Here is a 19,891-nt window from a genome sequence, read left to right on the forward strand (position 1 = left end):
TTCCACTGCTCGAGGGAGGTTCCACGGGTACCTACTTGGAGATCCTTCGGGCATCAAGCAAAGGCCTTCTCCTGTAGAATTCAGCGGCACTCATTTTAAGGCAAACATCATTTGCTGTTTTCTCTCCATTATTCTTCTGTTGGTTTATGTTCAGCTCCAGTTTTGATACCACTGTGTTTTGTTTCTGTGCCACAGTACAAATATTTATACTGTTGGCAACCTTCAGTCTCGGAAGACTCTGGTATCGTGCTCTGAATGGTGGTTCTGGCACAGCGTCTAGTGTGGCTGAAAAGGCCAATCCGGGAGTGACAATCCCTTCCACACTGGGAGCAAGTGCAGTCTGTCCCTGGTCTGTCTCCCTGGCTATGGGCCTTCCTTCTTTGCCTCTTTGCCTCAGACTGTTGGCCAAGTGTCTCTTCAAACTGGGAAAGGCCGTGCTGCACAGCCTGCCTCCAAGTGGACCGCTCAGAAGCCAGGGTTTCCCACCTGTTGAGGTCCATTCCTAAGGCCTTCAGATCCCTCTTGCAGATGTCCTTGTATCAGAGCTGTGGTCTACCCGTAGGGCACTTTCCCTGCACAAGTTCTCCATAGAGGAGATCCTTTGGGATCCGGCCATCACCCATTCTCACGACATGACAGAGCCAACGCAGGCATCTCTGTTTCAGCAGTGCATACATGCAGGGGATTCCAGCTCATTCCAGGACTGTGTTGTTTGGAACTTTGTCCTGCCAGGTGATGCCGAGGATGCGTCAGAGGCAGCGCATGTGGAAAGTGTTCAGTTTCCTCTCCTGTTGTGAGCTAAGAGTCCATGACTTGCTGCAGTAAAGAAGTGTACTCAGGACGCAAGCTCTGTAGACTTGGATCTTGGTATGTTCCGTCAGCTTCTTGTTGGACCAGACTCTCTTTGTGAGTCTGGAAAACATGGTAGCTGCTTTACCGATGCGTTTGTTTAGCTCAGTATCGAGAGAAAGAGTTTCGGAGATTGTTGAGCCAAGGTACACAAAGTCATGGAGAACCTCCAGTTCATGTGCAGAGATTGTAATGCAGGGAGGTGAGTCCACATCCTGAACCATGACCTGGGTTTTCTTCAGGCTTATTGTCAATCCAAAGTCTTGGGCAGGCCTTGCTAAAACGATCCATGAGCTGCTGAAGATCTTTGGCAGTGTGGATGGTGACAGCTGCATCATCTGCAAAGATGCATCTTCTGCAAAAATCGACAGCTGCATCGTCTTCCTCTACAAAGAGGAAGTCACGCAGACATTTCAGCTGGACTTTGGACTTTGCTCTCAGTCTGGAGAGGTTGAAGAGCTTTCAGATTTATACTGATGCACAGGATATAAATTAATCAAATAAATACCTATCGCCTCCGCCCAGAAAAGCCACAGGCAGCCCAAAAGGACACATTTTCTCTTTACCCCCTTCCCCCCACCCCTGTCAAGATCCCACAGAACAGAACAAGAGAGGAAGAAAGAAGACAGGTGCCAATTCAGCAGCTGAGAGCCTCAGGGACAAAACCACATACAGGCAAAGCTGAGAAGGAACACTTCTAATGGTTGGAAAGGATCACCAGCAGCTGTCCTCCTCCCAAATCCCACCCACCAAACAGCATGTTTGGAAGAAGAGCATCCACACCTGTGGAGGAGGATTCCACACCCAGCCAGGAAGGCATTTGGGGGGAGGATCCAGGTAGCACCTCCAGCCCACCAAATTACTACAGGGGCCAGTGCACCCAGCAGTTCTCCTGCACAAAAGTCCCCTGCAATGAACAGCAGCACCACCCTTCTCTTCATTCACTTTCAGATGTTTCTATTCATCACAGTGGGGCTAGTGTTCAGAAGACCTTCTGACAGTCAGGGTTCTCTTCCCCGCCCTTGCCCTTCATTTCATGAGGCAAGGGAGCCAGCCAGCCCCCCCCCCCTCCCGGGCAGGGCCATCTCTGGCCAGGGCAACAAATGAAAGGAAAGGCAACTGTCCTGGATCAAGGCCTGCACCCAGAAGGCAAGTGACCAGCTGCAATGAGCCAATCACCTGGAGGAAGCCCATGGGGAGGAGGGAGCCTCTTGCCAGGTACAAGTGCTAGCCTGAGGGTGGAGGTCCCTGGGGAACAAAGCCAAGGCCTTCTGATCCAGTGTGTTTGCCTGGAGAGGGGAAGCACATGAGCACTTAGCTCCGGCAAGAGTCCAGCCACAGAGGCTTCCTGAAAAGGGGCAGAACAAACCTGGGACCAGCCTGGCCTGTGGGCTTTGCCTCTCTCCTCTGCCTGCTAAAGTGGCAGAATTTATTCTAAAGGTAGAGGCTCCTCCTGGACAAACCCCACCGCACTTTGTTCACATTCTTGGGGTCAGAAAGCAAACAGTGTCACACTGGCAATTCCAGGCCACTGGCATAGAAAGGAAGGGGGGGGAGGAAGAGCCAGGGGCTGCTGAGACCTTTGGCCACTGAACGAATAAAAACAGGCGATGCATCTCTTCTGCCAAAGCTGCTGTTGGGCCGCTTTGGGCTTCGTGAAGGATCACTCCAACTCTAGTCCTGGGCTGTGACTGCAGGTCCGGAGCAGAACGCCAGGCAGTTCCAGCTGCCAGAGAGGGTCATGTTGGATCAGATGGACCTTGGGCCTGATCCTGCAGGCAACTCTTGTGTGAGCCAAACAAGCCTCAACTCTGGTCCGCTCTCAGCAAGCCCAGCTCCAGCAGTTCATCACAGACCTCTGACAGGCCACAGCACATTTCCTAGAAGGCACAAGGCCAACTAGTCCCAGTGTGTATGGAAAGATGTCTGGGGCAGCAGAAGAGTGGCGGATAGGAGGCCTGAGGACAGCTCCTGGCCCACTGGAGGGAAGGAGGGTGCTGCTGTTCTCGGCCATCCCTAGACTGCAGACACGGGGCAGTCAGAAAGACTCCTGGGGAGCCACAGCTGGAGGGACCCCGCTTGCTCCTCAGAGCATCAGAGGAGGTCCTGCTCGGGCCACAGGCTCAGCAGGCCCTGGCCTGGCCTTGCCACCTTTGCCCACCTCTAGGGCAGGTGCTGACAATCTCCAAAGAGGGAGGGGGTTCAAAGGGCTGTGGGGCTCTTTGTACCCAAAGAGCAGGCTACAGGGACGAGAGCAGAAGCGCCAGTGGCAAGTCAGCCTGGTTTTTTACTGTGCCAAATGAGCAGAAGAGATGGAGAGAGCAAGCCCCCCCCCCCCCCCAAAGGGGGAAGCAGCAGTACCGGGAGCCTCCCAGGATTCCTACCACCTGCTGGGGACATGAGGGGGGAGGAGAGGAGACAGAGAACACATCACTTTGTCAGTGGAGGGGGTGGATTCCAAGCACCCACCCCTCCTGCTGATCTTCCACGACTGCAGGCTGGTGAGGATGCTTAAGACAACTCATTTATTGCTTCATCAATGACAAGAACAGTCAAGATTAAAAAATACAAACAAGTAGTTAGAAAAAGTACTGTCAGCATTTCAAGAAAATGATTATGCAAAAAGAATAGAAAACTCAGGGCACGAAAGGCCACAGAGAGAGAAATGTCTGGGTTGGGCAAGGCACTGGGAGCTGGTCCCCTCCAGACCAGATGGGGGGATTGGGGCCCGAGAACTGAAGGAGCAGCAGCCCCCCCCCCCCACATGGAGGCCAGGTGGTCTGTCTGAGCAGCTCCAGAGGTCACCCAGCCTCAGCCCAGACACACCAGAGCATTCGAACCCCCAGCGTCAAAGTCCAAGGCGACACCACAAGCACAGAGGCCCAGATCACTCCCAGTGAGGACGGAAGGGGCTTCTTTCCCACCACAAGTGCCACCATGCGTTGCGGGCAGCCATCAACAGTCCTCATACTGCCCCTCTGAGGCCACTCTTGTCAGGGGTGTGGTGGGAGAGGTGCCAGGACTTCCACCCACACCTTTCTCCTGACCCATCATCACAGTGTGGCTTTGTGCCAAGGGGAGGAGGAGAAAGGCTTCGAGGTGCTGCATTGGTTTGGCCCATTCACAGACCACTTCAAGGGGAACAGTCTCCCTCTTCAGCTGCTTTCAGGCCAACACAGAACAGCTGGCAGCCACCACACTCTGAAAGACACCCAGAGTGCACTGGGGGCACTCGAGCCCAAGGAAAGGCTCCTTTCCCAAGAAAGGCTTCCTTTTCCCGACTCTGCTCCCCAGCATGCCCTTCTCTGCACCATTTCTACACAAGGAGCCCCCATTCTGTAAGGAGGCGGAGCAGCTGGCCTCTTTGGGGAGGGGCTGCTCAGAAGCTCAGGAGAAGGCTCTCTCAGCGCCAAACAAGCCAGAGCCTCCAACTGATGTCAAGCGTGCCGCTTGGAGATTCTCCTGGCCTTCTCGAACCTCCACTTTTCACTCCTAGCGGAGCTACAGAAAGCACTTCCGGGGGGGGCGGACACAGCACAGTGTGGGGGGGCACAGGAGGCAAGCTGAGGCTGCGCACACACCCACCTCCACCAAGAAGCCTGCCTGCTAAAGGTCCACGGAACAGCAGAGACCTGCCCCTTCCCTCTGCCGAGGCACAGCAGCCCTGAGACCCCAGCGGGCAGGGGCACTGGCCTTCACTCATGCCCTCAGGCACTTTGCCAGGCAACAGTACAACCCAAACACAGCAGTGTCGCCTTGTCCTTCCCTGAGATCACTGAGGCCTGCCAGAGCAGCAGAACAGCGACAGGAACAGCCCTCTTGGGAGCCGTGAGGCTGCTGGACAGTCATCTTCTCCAAAGACAGAGATCCGACCTTGGGAGACGGCCACGTCCTAGAAGGCATCACCTAGAAAATGGAGTGCTGGGAACGGTGGTTTAGCAGGCCAGACTTCCGTGCCGGAAACAAGGGACACTGCAGTGAGCTCGTGCTTCGCATCCGGTCTGAGGAGGGTCCCCTCTGTCGACAGGCCCTTGAAGAGCAGCTGGTTGAGGCCACTGCAGGGGCCCATGGGAGGTGCGCTGCTTGTGCCAAAAGAGATCAGCCCCGAAGAGGAGGCTCCTCCATGCTCACATCACCTTGCAGCAGCGCTTCTTCTCTGCTGGTACCTCTTCAGCGGGAGCAGTCAGCCTGAGAAGGGGGGGATCCCCACTGGCCACCGTGAAAAAGACAGAGTTCTGCTCAGAGTCAGAGAACGGAAGGTCACCTGGGCCAAGCACCAAGTCCTCTGCGTGGTGCCGCTGCAGCTTGGCAGCTGCTCGCTGGCGCTTCAGGTCTGCGAGCGTGTGACGCGCCTTCTCCTTGCCAAGGCTGGTGGCGAGCTCGTCCTGTGTGGCCAGCTGGCAGGGGATACTGCGATCCAGGCGCTTGGAGTACAGGTGCTTGGAGTGGGCCGAGCCGTTACGCTGGGACAGCTCCGCCCCTGGTCCCTCTGCCTCCACCTCAGGGTCAGACTCCTGCTTGGACACAGAAGAAAAGGATGAAGGCAGGCACGACACACACACACCCCGCACCTATCTGTGCATGGGCAGGCGGCAAGTGCCACACTTCTGTGGCCTGCCAGAAACCCACACCTTTCAGTACTCCAGCCCCACAGAGGTTCAGGGGACACTCCAGCTGTGAAGTCAGAAAAACAGCCCCACTGGATCAGGCCACAGGCCCATCTAGTCCAGCTTCCTGTACCTCACAGCAGCCCACCAAATGCCCCAGGGAGCACACCAGACAACAAGAGACCTGCATCCTGGTGCCCTCCCTTGCATCTGGCATTCTGACATAGCCCATTTCTAAAATCAGGAGGTTGCGCATACACATCATGGCTTGTACCCTGTAATGGATTTTTCCTCCAGAAACTTTCCAATCCCCTTTTAAAGGCAACCAGGCCAGTCGCCATCACCACATCCTGTGGCAAAGAGTTCCACAGACCAACCACACGCTGAGTAAAGAAATATTTTCTTTTGTCTGTCCTAACTCTCCCAACACTCAATTTTAGTGAACGTCCCCTGGTTCTGGTGTTGCGTGAGAGGGAAAAGCCACCTTGAGTCCCCTTTGGTGTGGGAGAAGGTGGGATAAAAAACCTGTAAGTAAAATAAATAAAAGAACATCCCTCTATCCACCCTTGCATAATTTTATATGTCTTAATCATGTCCCCCCTCAGGTGCCTTTTTTCTAGGCTGAGGGTCCAATCCTGCCCAACTTTCCAGCACAGGTGCAACCACAATGCAGCCCCAAAGTAAGAGAAGAAATGTTCCCATACCTTAAGGAGGCCTCTGTGACTACCTCCCCACCATAGGATGCTGCGCACACCCCGCTGGCACGACTGCACTGGCACTGGAAAACTGGATAGGATTGGGCCCTGAGTTGCCACTTGGCATAGCAAAAGCCTGGGCAACATGCAGAATGCAGGACACACTGGTGCAAGAAATCAAAACTCCATATGTACACTGAGCTGTTTGTGACGGATCAGGAGAGAAGCCCTGGGGTGCGGGTCGACAGCTCAATGAAAGTGCCAACCCAATGTGCAGTGGCCATGAAAAAGGCCAATTCCATGCTTGGTATAATTAAAAAAGGGATTAAGAATAAAAACATCAATATTGTGCCATTGTACAAATCGAAGGTGAGGCCACTTCTGGAGTACTGTGTCCAGTTCTGGTTGCCACATCTCAAAAAGGATACAGGGGAATTGGAAAAGGAGCAGAAAAGAGCAGTAAAAATGATGAGTGGGCTGGGGCACCTCTCTTACTGGGAAAGGCCACAGTGTTTGGGCCAGTCTACAAAAAAGGCACCTGAAGGGGGAGATGATTGAGACATATGAAATGATTCAGTAGATCGAGAGAGTGGATAGGGGAAAGTCCTTTTCCCTCTTGCACAATACCAGAACCCAGGGACATCCATGGAAATTGTCTGGGGGAAGAATTAGAAGAGTCAAAAGGAAATATTTCCTTACCCGATGCATAAATGATCTGTGGAACTCCTTTCCACTGGATGTAGTGATGATGACTGAATGCAACCTCTGAGTTTTAAAGGTAGCTCATCTCTGAATGCAAGGGGGTGACAGCAGAATACAGATATTTTGCTATCTTGAGTGCTCCATGAGGCCTCTGTGAGACACAGGAAGTTGGACTTGGTGGGTCCCCGGTCTGATCCAGCAGGGCTCTTTTCGTGTTCAACTTGCCCACCTGGGCTTCCTTTCCACACATCAGGGCTTGAGCGAGATGCTCGAACAAACTTTCTTTGTAGTTTGATTTTAAAGAAGACAACAAGCCTTTTCAGTGAACCTGACCACCAGATTGACCAACAGCAACAACTTTAGAGCTCATTTGCCAGGAGCCAAATTTAATCAGTAGGGTTGAGAGTTTTAAAAAAATTATTCCGTTTGCAACAGGAAAAGGCACTTAGTACAGAAGGGCCCGCGAGCACCTGGTGGCCACTAATGAACAGTGATTTCTGGCCAGACGGGCAGGAGGGAAAATGGGCACGATTTGCACGCGGGGTCTCGGGGCTAGGACCAACTCACCAAGACACGCAGCTGGAGCTCAGTGTCTGTCTGCCGGTCCTCATCCTCCACCTCTCCCTCACTCTCGCGCTGTCCCACCTGCTGCCAGACAATGGCCTCCTTCTCATGCTCTTTGCGATAGAGGTTGGTGCGTTCTGTCACACTCACCCGCCGCACCACTTTCCTGGAGGCAAAGGAGAGCAAGTGGCTTGGTCGGGCTCAGCTCAGGCTTCAGCCCGGCGCACTGTGACGGACCCCCTCTCTCCCGAGCGCTCTTGAAGTAAACAGCCCCTCCCGCCTGGCCCCAATCAGGGCCAACCAATCCTTCCTTAGTCATCCCTGCTCTAGCCGTTCGGCAATGCTGGTTCAACCCTCCACCTGCCCCCAGCTACCCTGGTCCATACCCTCGGCTGCCAGCACTGGAAGTGCGGCGCTGGAGCAGCGACCTGTGCTTGTCATGCGACTTCATGATGGCATCGTGCTTGTGCTTCAGCTCCAGGAGTTTTGCACGCACTTCTTCATCTGCACACACATCTTGTGAGAAAGGGAAACACATGAGAGAGCACCATCACCATCACCCAGCAGCCCTTGAGCCACCAGGGTGACTCCTCCCCAATCGCTCTTTTCTAGTAAGGAGTGGGAAGGTGGAAAGAGGTCAGGCAGGCAGGCCTGGTATGTCTTCTGAGATTTTACCACATTCTGCTATACTCTGTCATGTTTTACTCCACAGCCATATGGTTGAGAGACCTGATTTTTGGAAAAAATAAAGCAGATAACTGGTGCCAAATTCCACACTAGATACCAGATTCTATCACTGGGCACATGGTACTCTAGCCAGCCACAATCCCTATACTGGCTGCTTTCCACAGAGGTCCATGTTAATTGTTGACTGTGGTGCAGCCAAGACAACTCAGGGCAGGGCAACACCAGGAGCTGACTCTATACCCTCCAGAGGTGGCAGCAAAGAGACACCATCACCCCAGAAAGGAGCAGCAGTGCTTTGGTCTTTGGCCCCTGAAGGCCACATGCTACTGACAAGAAGGATGTGCACCAGAGCCCATGAAACACAACTGGCAACTCAGGTAGCCAATGTCGCCACCACAGTTCTACTGGCCTCTATTTACTTTGCCCCCCACTCCTGCTCACCAAGTGGGGTCTCGTCCAACACTGACTTCCCATTAAGGTCTGCTCCGTGTGCCACCAGCAGCTCCACCAGATGAATCTGTCAGCAGCAGGGAAGAGGTTTTAGCGGAACAAAGAAATACAGATCTATCCATACCTTGTTAAGTGTACAGAACTCACCATCACAAGCTGCAGAGATGGTTACTGATTCAGGTAGCTTAAAAGGGTGGGGTCCATCTCTTGGCCCTGGCAGCTGAACAGAACCACAGTGCTCAGAGGCTTCAGGGTACCTCTGAAAACCAGCTGCCAGGCTACTAAATACCAGCTGCTGGGGGTGGGCAGACATGACACTGGGAGAAGGCAACTGCTTGACAGCTCCAGACTGCCACTGGTGGAACTGGGATGTTGAACTTTGATCTGACTGCTCTCTACTGCAAAATGAGGATTTAGGGACCAATGCAGTGCTAAGCCATGTGCATCCCATGTGGCCATAAAGGAAATGCTACAACCTGACAATCCCAGCTTTGAGCCAAGAAAAACAGGATGCCAGCTCTGGGTAGATCACTCCACTGCCCAAGGTGGCTGCCTTACTCCAGTGAAGGATAAGCCACTTCTGCTTATTCCACGGCTGAAATGTGGTCAGCACCATCAAGTTCCCTTTAACCGGAAGCTTCTCCTGGCACTTTACAACCTCACTCGATGGGCTAGAAGGCCTTCTTCTTCCTGACATTCTTCGCATTTGCTCTACGGTCTCTCCCCAGCCAACCATAATTTTCTTTTCCTTAGGATGAGCTTCCCAGTGTCTTCACTCTTACCAGGTCCCTTTCCTTATAGGACTGGCCTTTCAGATTCCAGCACCAACCACCCTCTTCCTAGCTTGGAACTGCTCCAGAGCCTCCTTCCTGACATCCAGAGAGAGTGCACAGAATCCGTGACCGGGATTCCTCTATCTGAAGCAGGCATGGCTGGGAACAGGGTGGCCGGCCGACTGCTGGCGTTACTGCCATCTGCCCTTTGCCTCTTTGGCTCATCTCCCAACAGAATTCAGCAGGGGGTGCAAGTGCCATCTTAGCTCTAATCAGATTACCATTTCAATACATTCCAAGAAAGGTGTGCCCAAGCTGGCTTGCCACCAGGGGTCAGCATCCCACTGAAAACAGGTGCTCCCCCACCAATTCAGCCGGCCTCTCTCTCTGCTGCTGGCACCTGTCCTGCCAGCCTGAAGCACTCACCTGACCCCAGCAAGCGGCAGCATGCAGCGGTTGCCACCCATCATTGTCTGTGGCACTCATGCTGGCCTTGTGCTCCAGCAGCAACTCAGCAGCCTCCAGGTAGCCGTTGGCTGAGGCAATGTGCAGCTGTGGGCAGAGAGCAGGGTGAGATGGGGGGCAGGGGAAAACGGACAAGACAGTGTTCTCTGGGAACAGCATGCCCATTGCCCAAACTCTGCTCAACTGTGGGTGGTTTCTGTCAAGGGACAGCTGAACCAGGCTGAGCATCACAGGCACCACCGGTCAGGGGGGTGTTGCACCATGCGCCACTGTCTGGCACTGCTACACAGTTGCCTCGTATGGAGTTGGCCCAGCACTCTGTCTGGCTCAGGATTACCCACACCAATATCCCTCCAGGGCTTCAGGCCCCTGCCTGAGGCGGGATTCCTCAATTGTCTCCCGAGTTACACCTGCAGGTTGGAAGGAGAGCATTCTTAGGCCTCCCTGGAGATGCTGTCAGGGACTGAGCCTACCCAGACCTTTTACAAGCAAACTACAGGCTCAACCTCTGGGCTAGAGCTTCTCCCAAGGAACGACAGTCCCTCACTCAACTAAGCAGAACGTTTAGTTGCTTAGGCAGCAAACTGCTTGCCTGACCCTTAAGGACACACACTCGGCTCCAACAGGACCTCCCTCTGAAAGTTGGCAGCAGCACTCTCAAAGCAGAGACTGGCCCAGGCAGACGGGGAGTCAAGGGAGGAGAGAGCCAGTTGTTTGGGAGCTGTGGACTGGGATGGACTAGATAAATGTCAGCTCACCTGCAGCCCTACAAATGACACTACCCCATTTCAAAAAGCAAGAGGGAGGGTGAGAGAGGTCATTCCAGTCCAAGTGTGTTCAGACTGCCCTGCTCCCTCCCATAATGGGGCTCTGAGCGCCCCTCTCACCAGGGTGGCACTGTGGTCCAACGGAGTGTTCAGGTCAACACCTTCCTTCACCAGCCGACGGATGTCGCTCAGCATCGCATGTTCGACGGCTGAGCGGGATTCCTCAATTGTCTCCTGAGTTACACCTGCAGGTTGGGAGGAGGGCATGCATTCCAGCTGTGGCAGCAGCAGCACCATGCAACAGACCACAAGTGCCTTTTGTGGGCAACCAAAACCAGTGTCACTGTAGTGCTACAAGCCATCCAGTACCACCTCCTTGACTGAGTCACGCGCTCCCTCACTGGTCACTCCCAAAGCAGCTGCCAAATCCCCCAGCTGCAGAAGCGGCCTTTTCCTCCCCTCTGTAAAGGCCTTGGAAGGCACAGCTGCCTCTTCTGCGCACAGCCAATGTTTGAGAACCATCTCTTGCCCAGAGATGTGCCTCGTCCCCTAATAAATCCACAGGATCATCAGAGAAAGAGAGTGCAGGACTGACATAAATCACGTGTGCAACGATGAAGACAACATGAAAAAATTCAGCAGACCTCTCTTGCAGAGCAGCCATCGCATCAGGCCTGCCTGAAAGAGAGACATACTCGCCCTCCAACAGCCTGTGTGGACGAAAGGGCTCCTTGGCTCACTAAGAGGCAATGGTACTTCTGTCCATTTGCTTAGGCTGGGAATTGGGAGGGCTGACACAGCAGTCTAGTCTAGAGCAGCTACTTGAGAAAAACAACAGGAAAGAAGGGGCTGGATTCGCAGCTTCTGTAGTTCCAACACAGCAGGAAGCAGGAGATGTGCACCAGCTCTGTACTGAACATGGCATGGAAGTTGCCCGGTAATAGCAGATGGAATGAGCACAAGCTGCAGATTTGCAGCCATTCATTCTTGGCTAATCAAGGGAAGAGAGCGAAGGCATCCAAGGGGGCTGCATGATGAGCTCAGGAAGGGAAGGAACAAGCAGCTGGACCCAGAGTTCGTTGTGCTATGAGTCAGAAGGAGGCAGGCATGTTGCCAAGCCCCTTAAGGGGCACTGTGCACTTGTGCCACTCTCACTTCAACAGGATTTGTGTGGCAGAAGTCCTGTGGCACTGTGTCCCAGGCTAATGGGTGCAAGGGTCAGGGCCAGAAGATAATGGTTCATGCAAGTTATACTTTACAAACACACCAGCCAAATGTCCTCAGGTGATTCAGGGCCCAATCCTATACAGTGCGTGCCAGCTTACTGCCGGCACGCACTGTCGCAAACATGCCATAAGGCACATTTGAAGGCCATAGCGCTGGTGCTCTGCCAGTGCTAGCCCAGCACTGGCCGGCACTGGGCTAGCGCTGGTGGAGCACCGGAGCTCCACCACCTGGCCGCTGTGTTGACCGCCAGGCAGTGGAGAGGTAAGTGGAGGCATAGGGGAGGTGTTCTGGCGTAGGGGGATGCGGAGAAAGAGCGGGAATGGGGTGTGCCGGGGGAGGGAGCAGGGAGGGAGGGAGGCTGGACCGGTGGAGCTTTGCCAGTGGCCCAAAACAGAGGCTCAAAATTCTACGCTGACCCTTGGGTCAATGTAAAATTGAGTAGCCCCATTGTGGGGCTACTTGACTTACCTGGGTGAAGAGGATGAAAGTCCCTTCTCCCGAGGAGCCACTGGCGCTGCCTGCAGTGTGCAGGACGCAGCGGCAGCCATTTTCTGCATAGCTGCACCCCTAGGTGCCAGGAGTGCAGGACTGGGCTGTTATACAGCAAAAAGGAAAAATGGCTCAGAGCCTGAGAAGCAATTCCTTTCCAGTGCGGAAGCAACACAAGCCAGGGCAGAACTGCTGAGGGTGGCTGAAGCGTCCACCTCTCCTGAGAAGGCAGAGGGTTGCTTTAGGAGGCACTCTATGGTGGCTTCCAGTCTCTGTCCTGGCTGAAGGCCTGGGTTTGTCCCGCAGGCCTTCACTGCTTAACAGGACTTTTGTGCCACAGCTTGTGTTTTTTGCAGTTTTATTTGCCAACAAAGTGCAGTAGAGCAGCACCTGCTTTGCATGCAAAAGGACTCCAGTTCCATTCTTGGCCCCATCCCCAGGCAGGGCAGACAAACGTTCCTGCCTCAAATCCCAGAGAGCTGCTGCCAATCAGGGTTGACAATAGTGAGCCGGCTGGACTGTTGGTCTGACTCAGCAGGAGGCAGCTCCCTGGGCTTCTATGCTTATTACTGCTTTCATTTTTATACATTGGAAACCACCCTGGACCCCTAAGGAGAAGGGGAGAGCACAATTTTTTTTCTAATAAGTGTGGAGAAAATTCTGCAATGCAAGGCAGGAGTTCAGGCAGAACCACCACTGGCCCCTTCCTGCTGTAGGGTTCTTCGAAGTCCTTAGGAAAACACCAGGAAGATGAGCTGAGGCATTGTATAGGACCAAAAACAACTTAAAGGCTTTCTAGTTCCAAAACTGTTGCTGGGGCAAAAACGGTTGTAATAAACTACAAAACACAGAGCAAGTGTGTGACAGCAGGCCCATACTGGTTTCAGCCTGATGCTTCATTCAGCGGAACGCTTTCCTGCTCCCAGAAGAATGCACAGTCAAAACTCGTTCATGAGTTTACTCCAATGGTGTCTAAGCCGTTTCCTCTTTCGTATATACGTTCTGAGCCAGAACGTGGCACTTGCTGGAGAGCAATGTTTACAGGGGCATTGGGCTTCCAGGGAGGCATCCAGCTGGCCTCTGCAGGAAGCAAGGTGAGCCTTCTGGCCTGATCCGTCAATGAGGCTCTCCTTGGATTCTTATTCCCTGAACCATAAAGCAGAGGCATAACCTCTGCTGGGATGAGCTTAGATGTTCTTGTAGGAGAAAGAGAGGAAGCACCAAGCAAAGGGAAAGAGAGGAAGCACCAAGCAAAGGGCAATCATGGGCTGGGTGGGGATGCGGTCACTTTCAACCCTGCAAATGCTACCAGGTTAGCAGAAAGCAGCCAGAGGCTTGTGGGGAGAGCTGGGAGGCAGAGCAACAGGCCTCCTGAATCTACTCCGCTAAATCTACTTAGTACTAAGGTCCACAACGCCAGACGCACACTGCCAATCCAAGAGGACCAGGGCAGAGGCAACCAACACTCCCAATCCAGATCAGAAGACTGGACCCTTAGGCACCAGACCCACCTTGGTCAGCCATGGCGGTTTCAATGTAGTCCAACGTTGCGTCGTCCTCACAGAGGTCATATGGCATGTTCCCATCTGAGTTGACAGCAAGCAGGTTGGCACCTCTGGAGAAGGAAAAAAGGCAGTGAGGAGGCTGGGGACCTTCTCTCCCCTGCTTCCAGCATCTGACTCTCCCTGCTTGGCATCAAGTGTAACAGATACAAGGAGTTATTTTTGTTCAGGAGTGATCAGTGGCTCTCGGAAAACATGCTCTTCCGAGAGCCTTGCAGATTCAGTTTCTCCCCTCCTCCTCTCAGTCAGCAAGGGGACAGAGGCTGCGACAGGATTTTGCTCCCCCACGGCACCTCGCCTCTCTCACTTGGCTGGCCCAACAGCCTTCAGGAAGGGGTCTAGATGCAAAGCACAACATGAAGAAGCAGAGATGACAAGACACCATTGCTCACAGAGCGAGGCCAGTTTCATCAAGGCTGGCACTGGAAACAGCATCATGACACTTCTTCCAGTCAGGCTCTAGACTAGCAGTCTCCAAACCGCAATCTGCTGAGTCCCAAGTTTACTTGTCCTGCTAACTGGTTAAGAGGCACTTTTTCAAGTGGGTGCTCCTCTTTTATTTAGCAGGGGGAGAGCAACTGGCCCACCTCACCCCAGCAGTGTCTTTTCTAGTGGCTATCTGCTGGTGTTGCATCTTTTTAGATTGTGAGCCCTTTTGGGACAGGGAGCCATTAGATATTTGATTTTCTCTGTAAACCGCTTTGTGAACTTTTTGTTGAAAAGCGGTATATAAATACTGTTGTTGTTGTTGTTGTTGTCCAGGTGCAGTCCAGGAGTGGCAAAGTTTTTCCATTCCATGCCACAGCCTCCACTTCTCACAGCAACTCATGCTGGGCACCTGCTTCTTGTGGCCCGTTGCCCCAGCAGGCTCTGCGCCCTGATTTCCCGGAGGAAGCGGGTGCCCGGCTCAAGTTTCTGCGAAGATCGACTGTGAAAAGTTAAGACTGCAGCATGGCTTGGCAAGTGTTTACCACTGCCGAGCCCCGACAGGTAATCTTGGGACACTGGATCCAGCCTGCGGGCTGGAGTTTGGAAGCCCCTACGCTAGACACCTCCTGCACCATTCTGACTGAGAGTCCAACCCCAAGCTAGAAGCTCTTCCTTCAAAGCCCTGCTCAGGAACTCACTGGGTGCCTGAGGCATCACTCAGGCCATCCTCATGACCTGTTCTCCAAATGCAATATGGAGATCGCATGGCTGATCTGCTCTACGAACTCATGGCCAGGATTGCTGTGCTGAGAAGCAGAACCTTTGGCCTCTTTCAGATCACCATGACTTTGGGAGAAGGTGGGCCCAGGAGGCAAGTGGCCTGTTGCGGCTTCCAAGGGAGACCTTGTCTTCATCCAGGCTGATGAAACTTTCTCTGAGTTTAGCCCAGCTGGGCTTTCTCCGAGGTTGGCAGTCTGCTCCCTTTAGAATCACCTTGAACCAACAGACACCCACCATGCAGAACTGCTCTTGTGAATTAGGCCTGTGGCCCACCAGGCTCCAAATTCTGCTCCTTGCTAAGAGGCAGCCAGATGCCCCAAGGAAGTTGGATCAACAGAGCTCCCTTCCAAGAAGAAACACCAGGTCCGTTCCCTCTCTCACTGCATTCAAAATAGAGAGGAAAGAAGCTCCTGTCTTGGGTTGCTCGGATCTGTGCCACCTGTTCAGGTGGCGCAGATCCAAGTAGACCTGTTGGGGTCACTGTGGCTCTCCCCAGGGTAAGGCGATTTTTCCCCATTGCCTTGGGCCAAGCCTCAGCCAGCCCCAAACGTGCGCTGGATACAGCACAGGTCCACCAGCCTGCCTGTCCCAGCACAAGTTAGGATTGCTCTGTAATTCTTCTTCAAGCTCTTCAGGCCAGCAGCCACCACCACACTCCCTGGTCTCAAGCTCCATAAGTGGGCGACATGCTTGTAAAGGGCCACTTCCTTCCTTTCCTCCCCTCCCCTCCATCTCAGTAAATCGCTCCAAGGAGCTGTATGTTGAGACAGTGAATCCATGTTCCAGTTCCTCATCACAGATAGAAAGGACCTCTACCATCCACTGCCAGCCTCCCATCGTCGCTCTGCCATGGAAACCAGAAAGTGGTGCCCTTTAGGTGGCCAGGTGGCATCCTGGATGGCCAGGCATGGCCCAGGATCCATGGACACAGCAGCTTGGAAACGCTACCACAGGGTTCAGGCTGTTCCCTACCAGATCAGACTGTGACAGATTTTTGCTGGCTGATTCTGAGTTACCATTACCAAAAGCATGGTCAGCAACAGGGCTGAAGTCCTACTTCCAGAAGATCCCTGCAGGCAGCCAACAGTGACAGCGATAGAGTTCCTCCGTTAACAATATGCCACCATTAAATATTTATAAACCTACAAGCTGAATTCAAAGCAATTACAACAGAGCCCAGAAACATGACCTCAATTCGGGGCGAGGTGAAGAGCCCACTAAGGATGCTGGGGAGAGGACCACCTCGCCAGTGCTGGCACCAGGTGGCTGGTTCAGAGGTTGGATGGAAGGGCCCTCTGACGAGTGTGGGCTGTTGACCAGGACCCAACCTAGCTGACTCCCAACACAGCCCCTGCAACTTGCCTCCCTGGAGACAGAAGGGAAGGCTGAAGTCCCACAAGGGCAAGGATGTCCTTGTGACAGCTCAGAGGCAGGTTCTTGTGACTCTTGGGCTCAGGGAGACATTCCACAGGTGCAGCTGGGGAAAGATTCATCTTCTGAACTTCCTTTAACCACCAAAAAGCCGAGAAATCCAGGCACAGAATACAATGTACTGGTTGCAAGAGCAGTAAGACAAGAAAGTGAATCCTGTAGGGGACATCAAGGGGTCTGGGCGGCTACTGGCTGGCACTGAAGCAACCAAGCTGCCTTACCCTGAGTCTTCCCAGGGAGGGCAGTCTGTGCCCATCCTTCTGCTTTAGAGAACCAGGGCCCTGAGCCAGAGTCCCTCTGCACGAAAAGCACAAAGCAATGCCTCTTCCCTACATTCCCCATGACAGGTCCAAATTGGTCCATCTAACCCCAGTCTACCTAGCCCCGTCACTGAGATATTTAGCCGGCATGCCAGAACTCAAACCTTCTGCAAGAAAAAGCATACAGTCTCCTATCAGCCTATGGTCCCATGTTTCACAACTGCTGACCAGCCTTGGACACCTAGCAATAACCCCCTGCCAGCAAGTGTGATCACGAGGCAAAACAAAAAACCTGTGCTTTACTCTCACATGAGGGATAAAATTGCGTGGCTTGTGTGCATACAGAGCCATAGTGAGAAGCCATAGTGGCACTTGGCCGCCCCGGAAGAGGCATCTAGGACACCTCAGCCCAGTTACATCTCTCTCTTCTTTCCTGCTTTCAACAGGACTTGCTAGCTTTTCTTGGCACAGAGCCCAAAAGCTCACATAGGTTGCATCCTTGAAGGTGGTGATGCTGAACAAGTGCTATCCCACACATGAGCTGCCTTGTGGGATCAGCCCAGGGGTCCAGCTCTCCAGGATTCCAGCATCCAGCAGCAACCAGCAAAGGACTCAGAGAGGAGCGTGCTTCCGAGAGCCTTGCAGATTCCGTTTCTCCCTTTCTGCTCCTCTCACTCACCAAGGGGACAGTAGCTGCAATGGGGTCCTGCTTCCCCATGGCATCTTGCCTCTCTCTCTCTCAGCAGGCCCAGCACCCAGCAGCCTCTGAACATGGCGCAGAGGCTCCTGCCCACACAATTTCTCCCTTACTTTTCGATGAGGAGCTTCACTAAATGCAGGTGTCCACAGGTAGCAGCAGCATGCAAAGGAGTCCAGAGCTCACTGTCACAGGCATTGACATCAGCGCCAGCTTCCAGCAGCAGCTCAACAATGTCCCCGTAGTCATCGATACAACACTAGGAGAAAGACAGGATGGAAGAAACATGGACACAAGAGGAGTCAGAGAATCCCAAAAAAGGCTCAAGAGAAGAAGGCTGAGGGTTGCCTGCTCACAAGAAGAGCCCTGCTGGATCAGGCCCAGGGCCCGTCTAGTCCAGCTCCCTGTATCTCAGTGACCCTCCAGAAGCTCAGGTCCAGGGACACAAGAGCTTAATTTGAACTTGAAGCAATGGGTAGAATGGGGAGGAATCTGAGGGGCTTCACTGAGTAAGGGATCATCTCTGCCTCTCCCCAATGGAACTTCTCAGTTCAAACCCTTCAGCCATCACTCCCTTCTCACCCCACCTCAATTTCAGACACAAAGGCTTCTCAGTAGCCACCCCTCACATACTGAATACTTCTGCCCACAAAAGAATTGCCACAGTCTAAGCCTACCTGAGGTAGTGCAAGAACTTTAAATCTTGGTAGCCTGGATTAGGCAACCCAGGAATGGAAGCCACCTCCAGGCTCCCAAGTTTTAAACTGATTTCACTTAATATATTAAAATGCTGCCTCTCTGAGACTCAGTCACAGGGCAGTCTAGAATCTGAAAGTCAGTCGTGTGCACAGCCTGCATGGAACCATGTAATTTTGTGTTGTTTCTCCCTCTTCGGCCCAGACGAAGAAGTCTAACGAGTTCAAACAAGGGATCATCTGCTTGCTTCTGAAGTTCAAACATGGGAAGAACACCATAAATGAGCATCAAGTAGCAGCAAGGATCATCAAAACGCAGAACTCACATCCAATTCATGTGCTTACATTAAAAACCTAGGAATTGCCAGGAGGTTGGCAATCAAACACCAGATGAGACCAGGGTAGGGGGAAATGGCAACCTGAGAACTGCAGAGGTTGTGTACTCCTGAATACCAATTTCTGGGAGTACAACAGCAGGAAAGGAATGCAGCCCTCAAGTCCTTTCCGTGGGTTTCCTGGAGGCACCTGGGTGGCCCCTGCAGGAAGCAGGATGTTGGACAAGGCAGGCCTTTGACCTGACCCAGCAGGGCTCTTCTGAGGGTCTCCAGCCACCACCAGATGCTACACGGAGATGGTGCAAGCCAAGATTGACTGAAGTTTTTGCTCCCTATCTACCCTGGAGCCAAGCGAAGACAGGCGGAAATGCAGTCAGATTCACCCTCCCTCCTTCTCATTCCACATACACAATGGGAGCTTCCAAAAGCCACAGTGTAAATCCCTGACAGAGAGTCCATTGCTGGGGCTAGAGAGAGTGGAAGAGGAAGCCTGAGGAAGAGGCATGGACTTGTCACAGCTCTACCACCCTCTTCTTCACTACACAAAGGAAAGGGGGCTGGGATTAAAGGCTCAGCAGGGCCCGTTTTTTAACAAGCACTCACAGCATGCCGGGGATCAGCAGAAAGAAATATTCCAACCATTTGGCATGGAGGTTGATGATGCATTCCACAAACTGAAGGGGGGAGGAGCAGCAAGGAGTGGGGAAGCCGCAGCAGAATTGATGCCAGAAAGGAGAGGGTAGCCTGTGTCAGCCGCATAGGACTCTGTAATACCTGGCTGAAGAAAGAAGCAGGAGGGGCTGGCCCTGGAGCCCCAAGGGCTTAAGCACCTCACACTGAAGGATCAGTGGGGAGGTGACTCAGGGAAGGCTGCACCGTCCACATTGCCCTGTCCTTGGATTACTGAATGTCTAGGGATTTTTTTCAAGCATATTTCATATTCTTGAGATTACTGAACTTCAAGATGCATCAAAGGGCTTCAGGTGCTCCCCCAGACAATCCCTTTCATTGGTGCAGAAACATGCAAGTTTCTCAATGATACAGAACTCTTCTGTCACAATGAAGAGTTTAAATGAAGAGCTCTGCTCCGTTCCAAAGCTTGTGTAGGCAAACACTGACAGACTGGCACAACAAGCAATGCTTCTCCTTCTCTCTCCCTTCCTGTACAGTTTGGCATCTACCAGCAGCTAGAACCAACTCAGGCTGTTTGTCCTGGATGCGACAGCCAGGAAAAACCCCCAGCATTCCAGGTGAGTGGGCAGAGCTCCCTGCTTCAGTGCTGGGGCCATCATTCCCTGTAAAGTAATGGAGAGAATGTATACTTCATCCTCCACTAGAACAGTCTCTAGGTGGTTTACGATATAACACCAACATTCAGTAAGGCAGAATAGATGAGCTAGCCAGTAAAAAGTCCAGTTAAAAATGAA

General features: G+C 53.0%; 1 protein-coding gene across 2 annotated transcripts in view; it reads right to left on the reverse strand.

The window, feature by feature from the left end:
- Positions 1-3,384: 3,384 nt before the first annotated feature.
- PPP1R16A (protein phosphatase 1 regulatory subunit 16A) overlaps positions 3,385-19,891 on the reverse strand; it is a 55,142-nt gene continuing 38,635 nt past the window's right edge. For both annotated transcript variants that reach the window (XM_066624013.1, XM_066624014.1), the window contains exons 4-11: positions 17,548-17,693; positions 13,787-13,890; positions 10,680-10,804; positions 9,754-9,879; positions 8,546-8,621; positions 7,804-7,933; positions 7,421-7,583; positions 3,385-5,363 (exon numbers count right to left, since the gene is read on the reverse strand). In XM_066624013.1, the coding sequence (XP_066480110.1) occupies positions 4,977-5,363; positions 7,421-7,583; positions 7,804-7,933; positions 8,546-8,621; positions 9,754-9,879; positions 10,680-10,804; positions 13,787-13,890; positions 17,548-17,693 (1,257 nt within the window). In that variant the 3' untranslated portion in view covers positions 3,385-4,976. The remainder of the gene's footprint in view (positions 5,364-7,420; positions 7,584-7,803; positions 7,934-8,545; positions 8,622-9,753; positions 9,880-10,679; positions 10,805-13,786; positions 13,891-17,547; positions 17,694-19,891) is intronic.

Source organism: Tiliqua scincoides, chromosome 4, assembly GCF_035046505.1.
Source record: "Tiliqua scincoides isolate rTilSci1 chromosome 4, rTilSci1.hap2, whole genome shotgun sequence".
NCBI lineage: Eukaryota > Metazoa > Chordata > Lepidosauria > Squamata > Scincidae > Tiliqua > Tiliqua scincoides.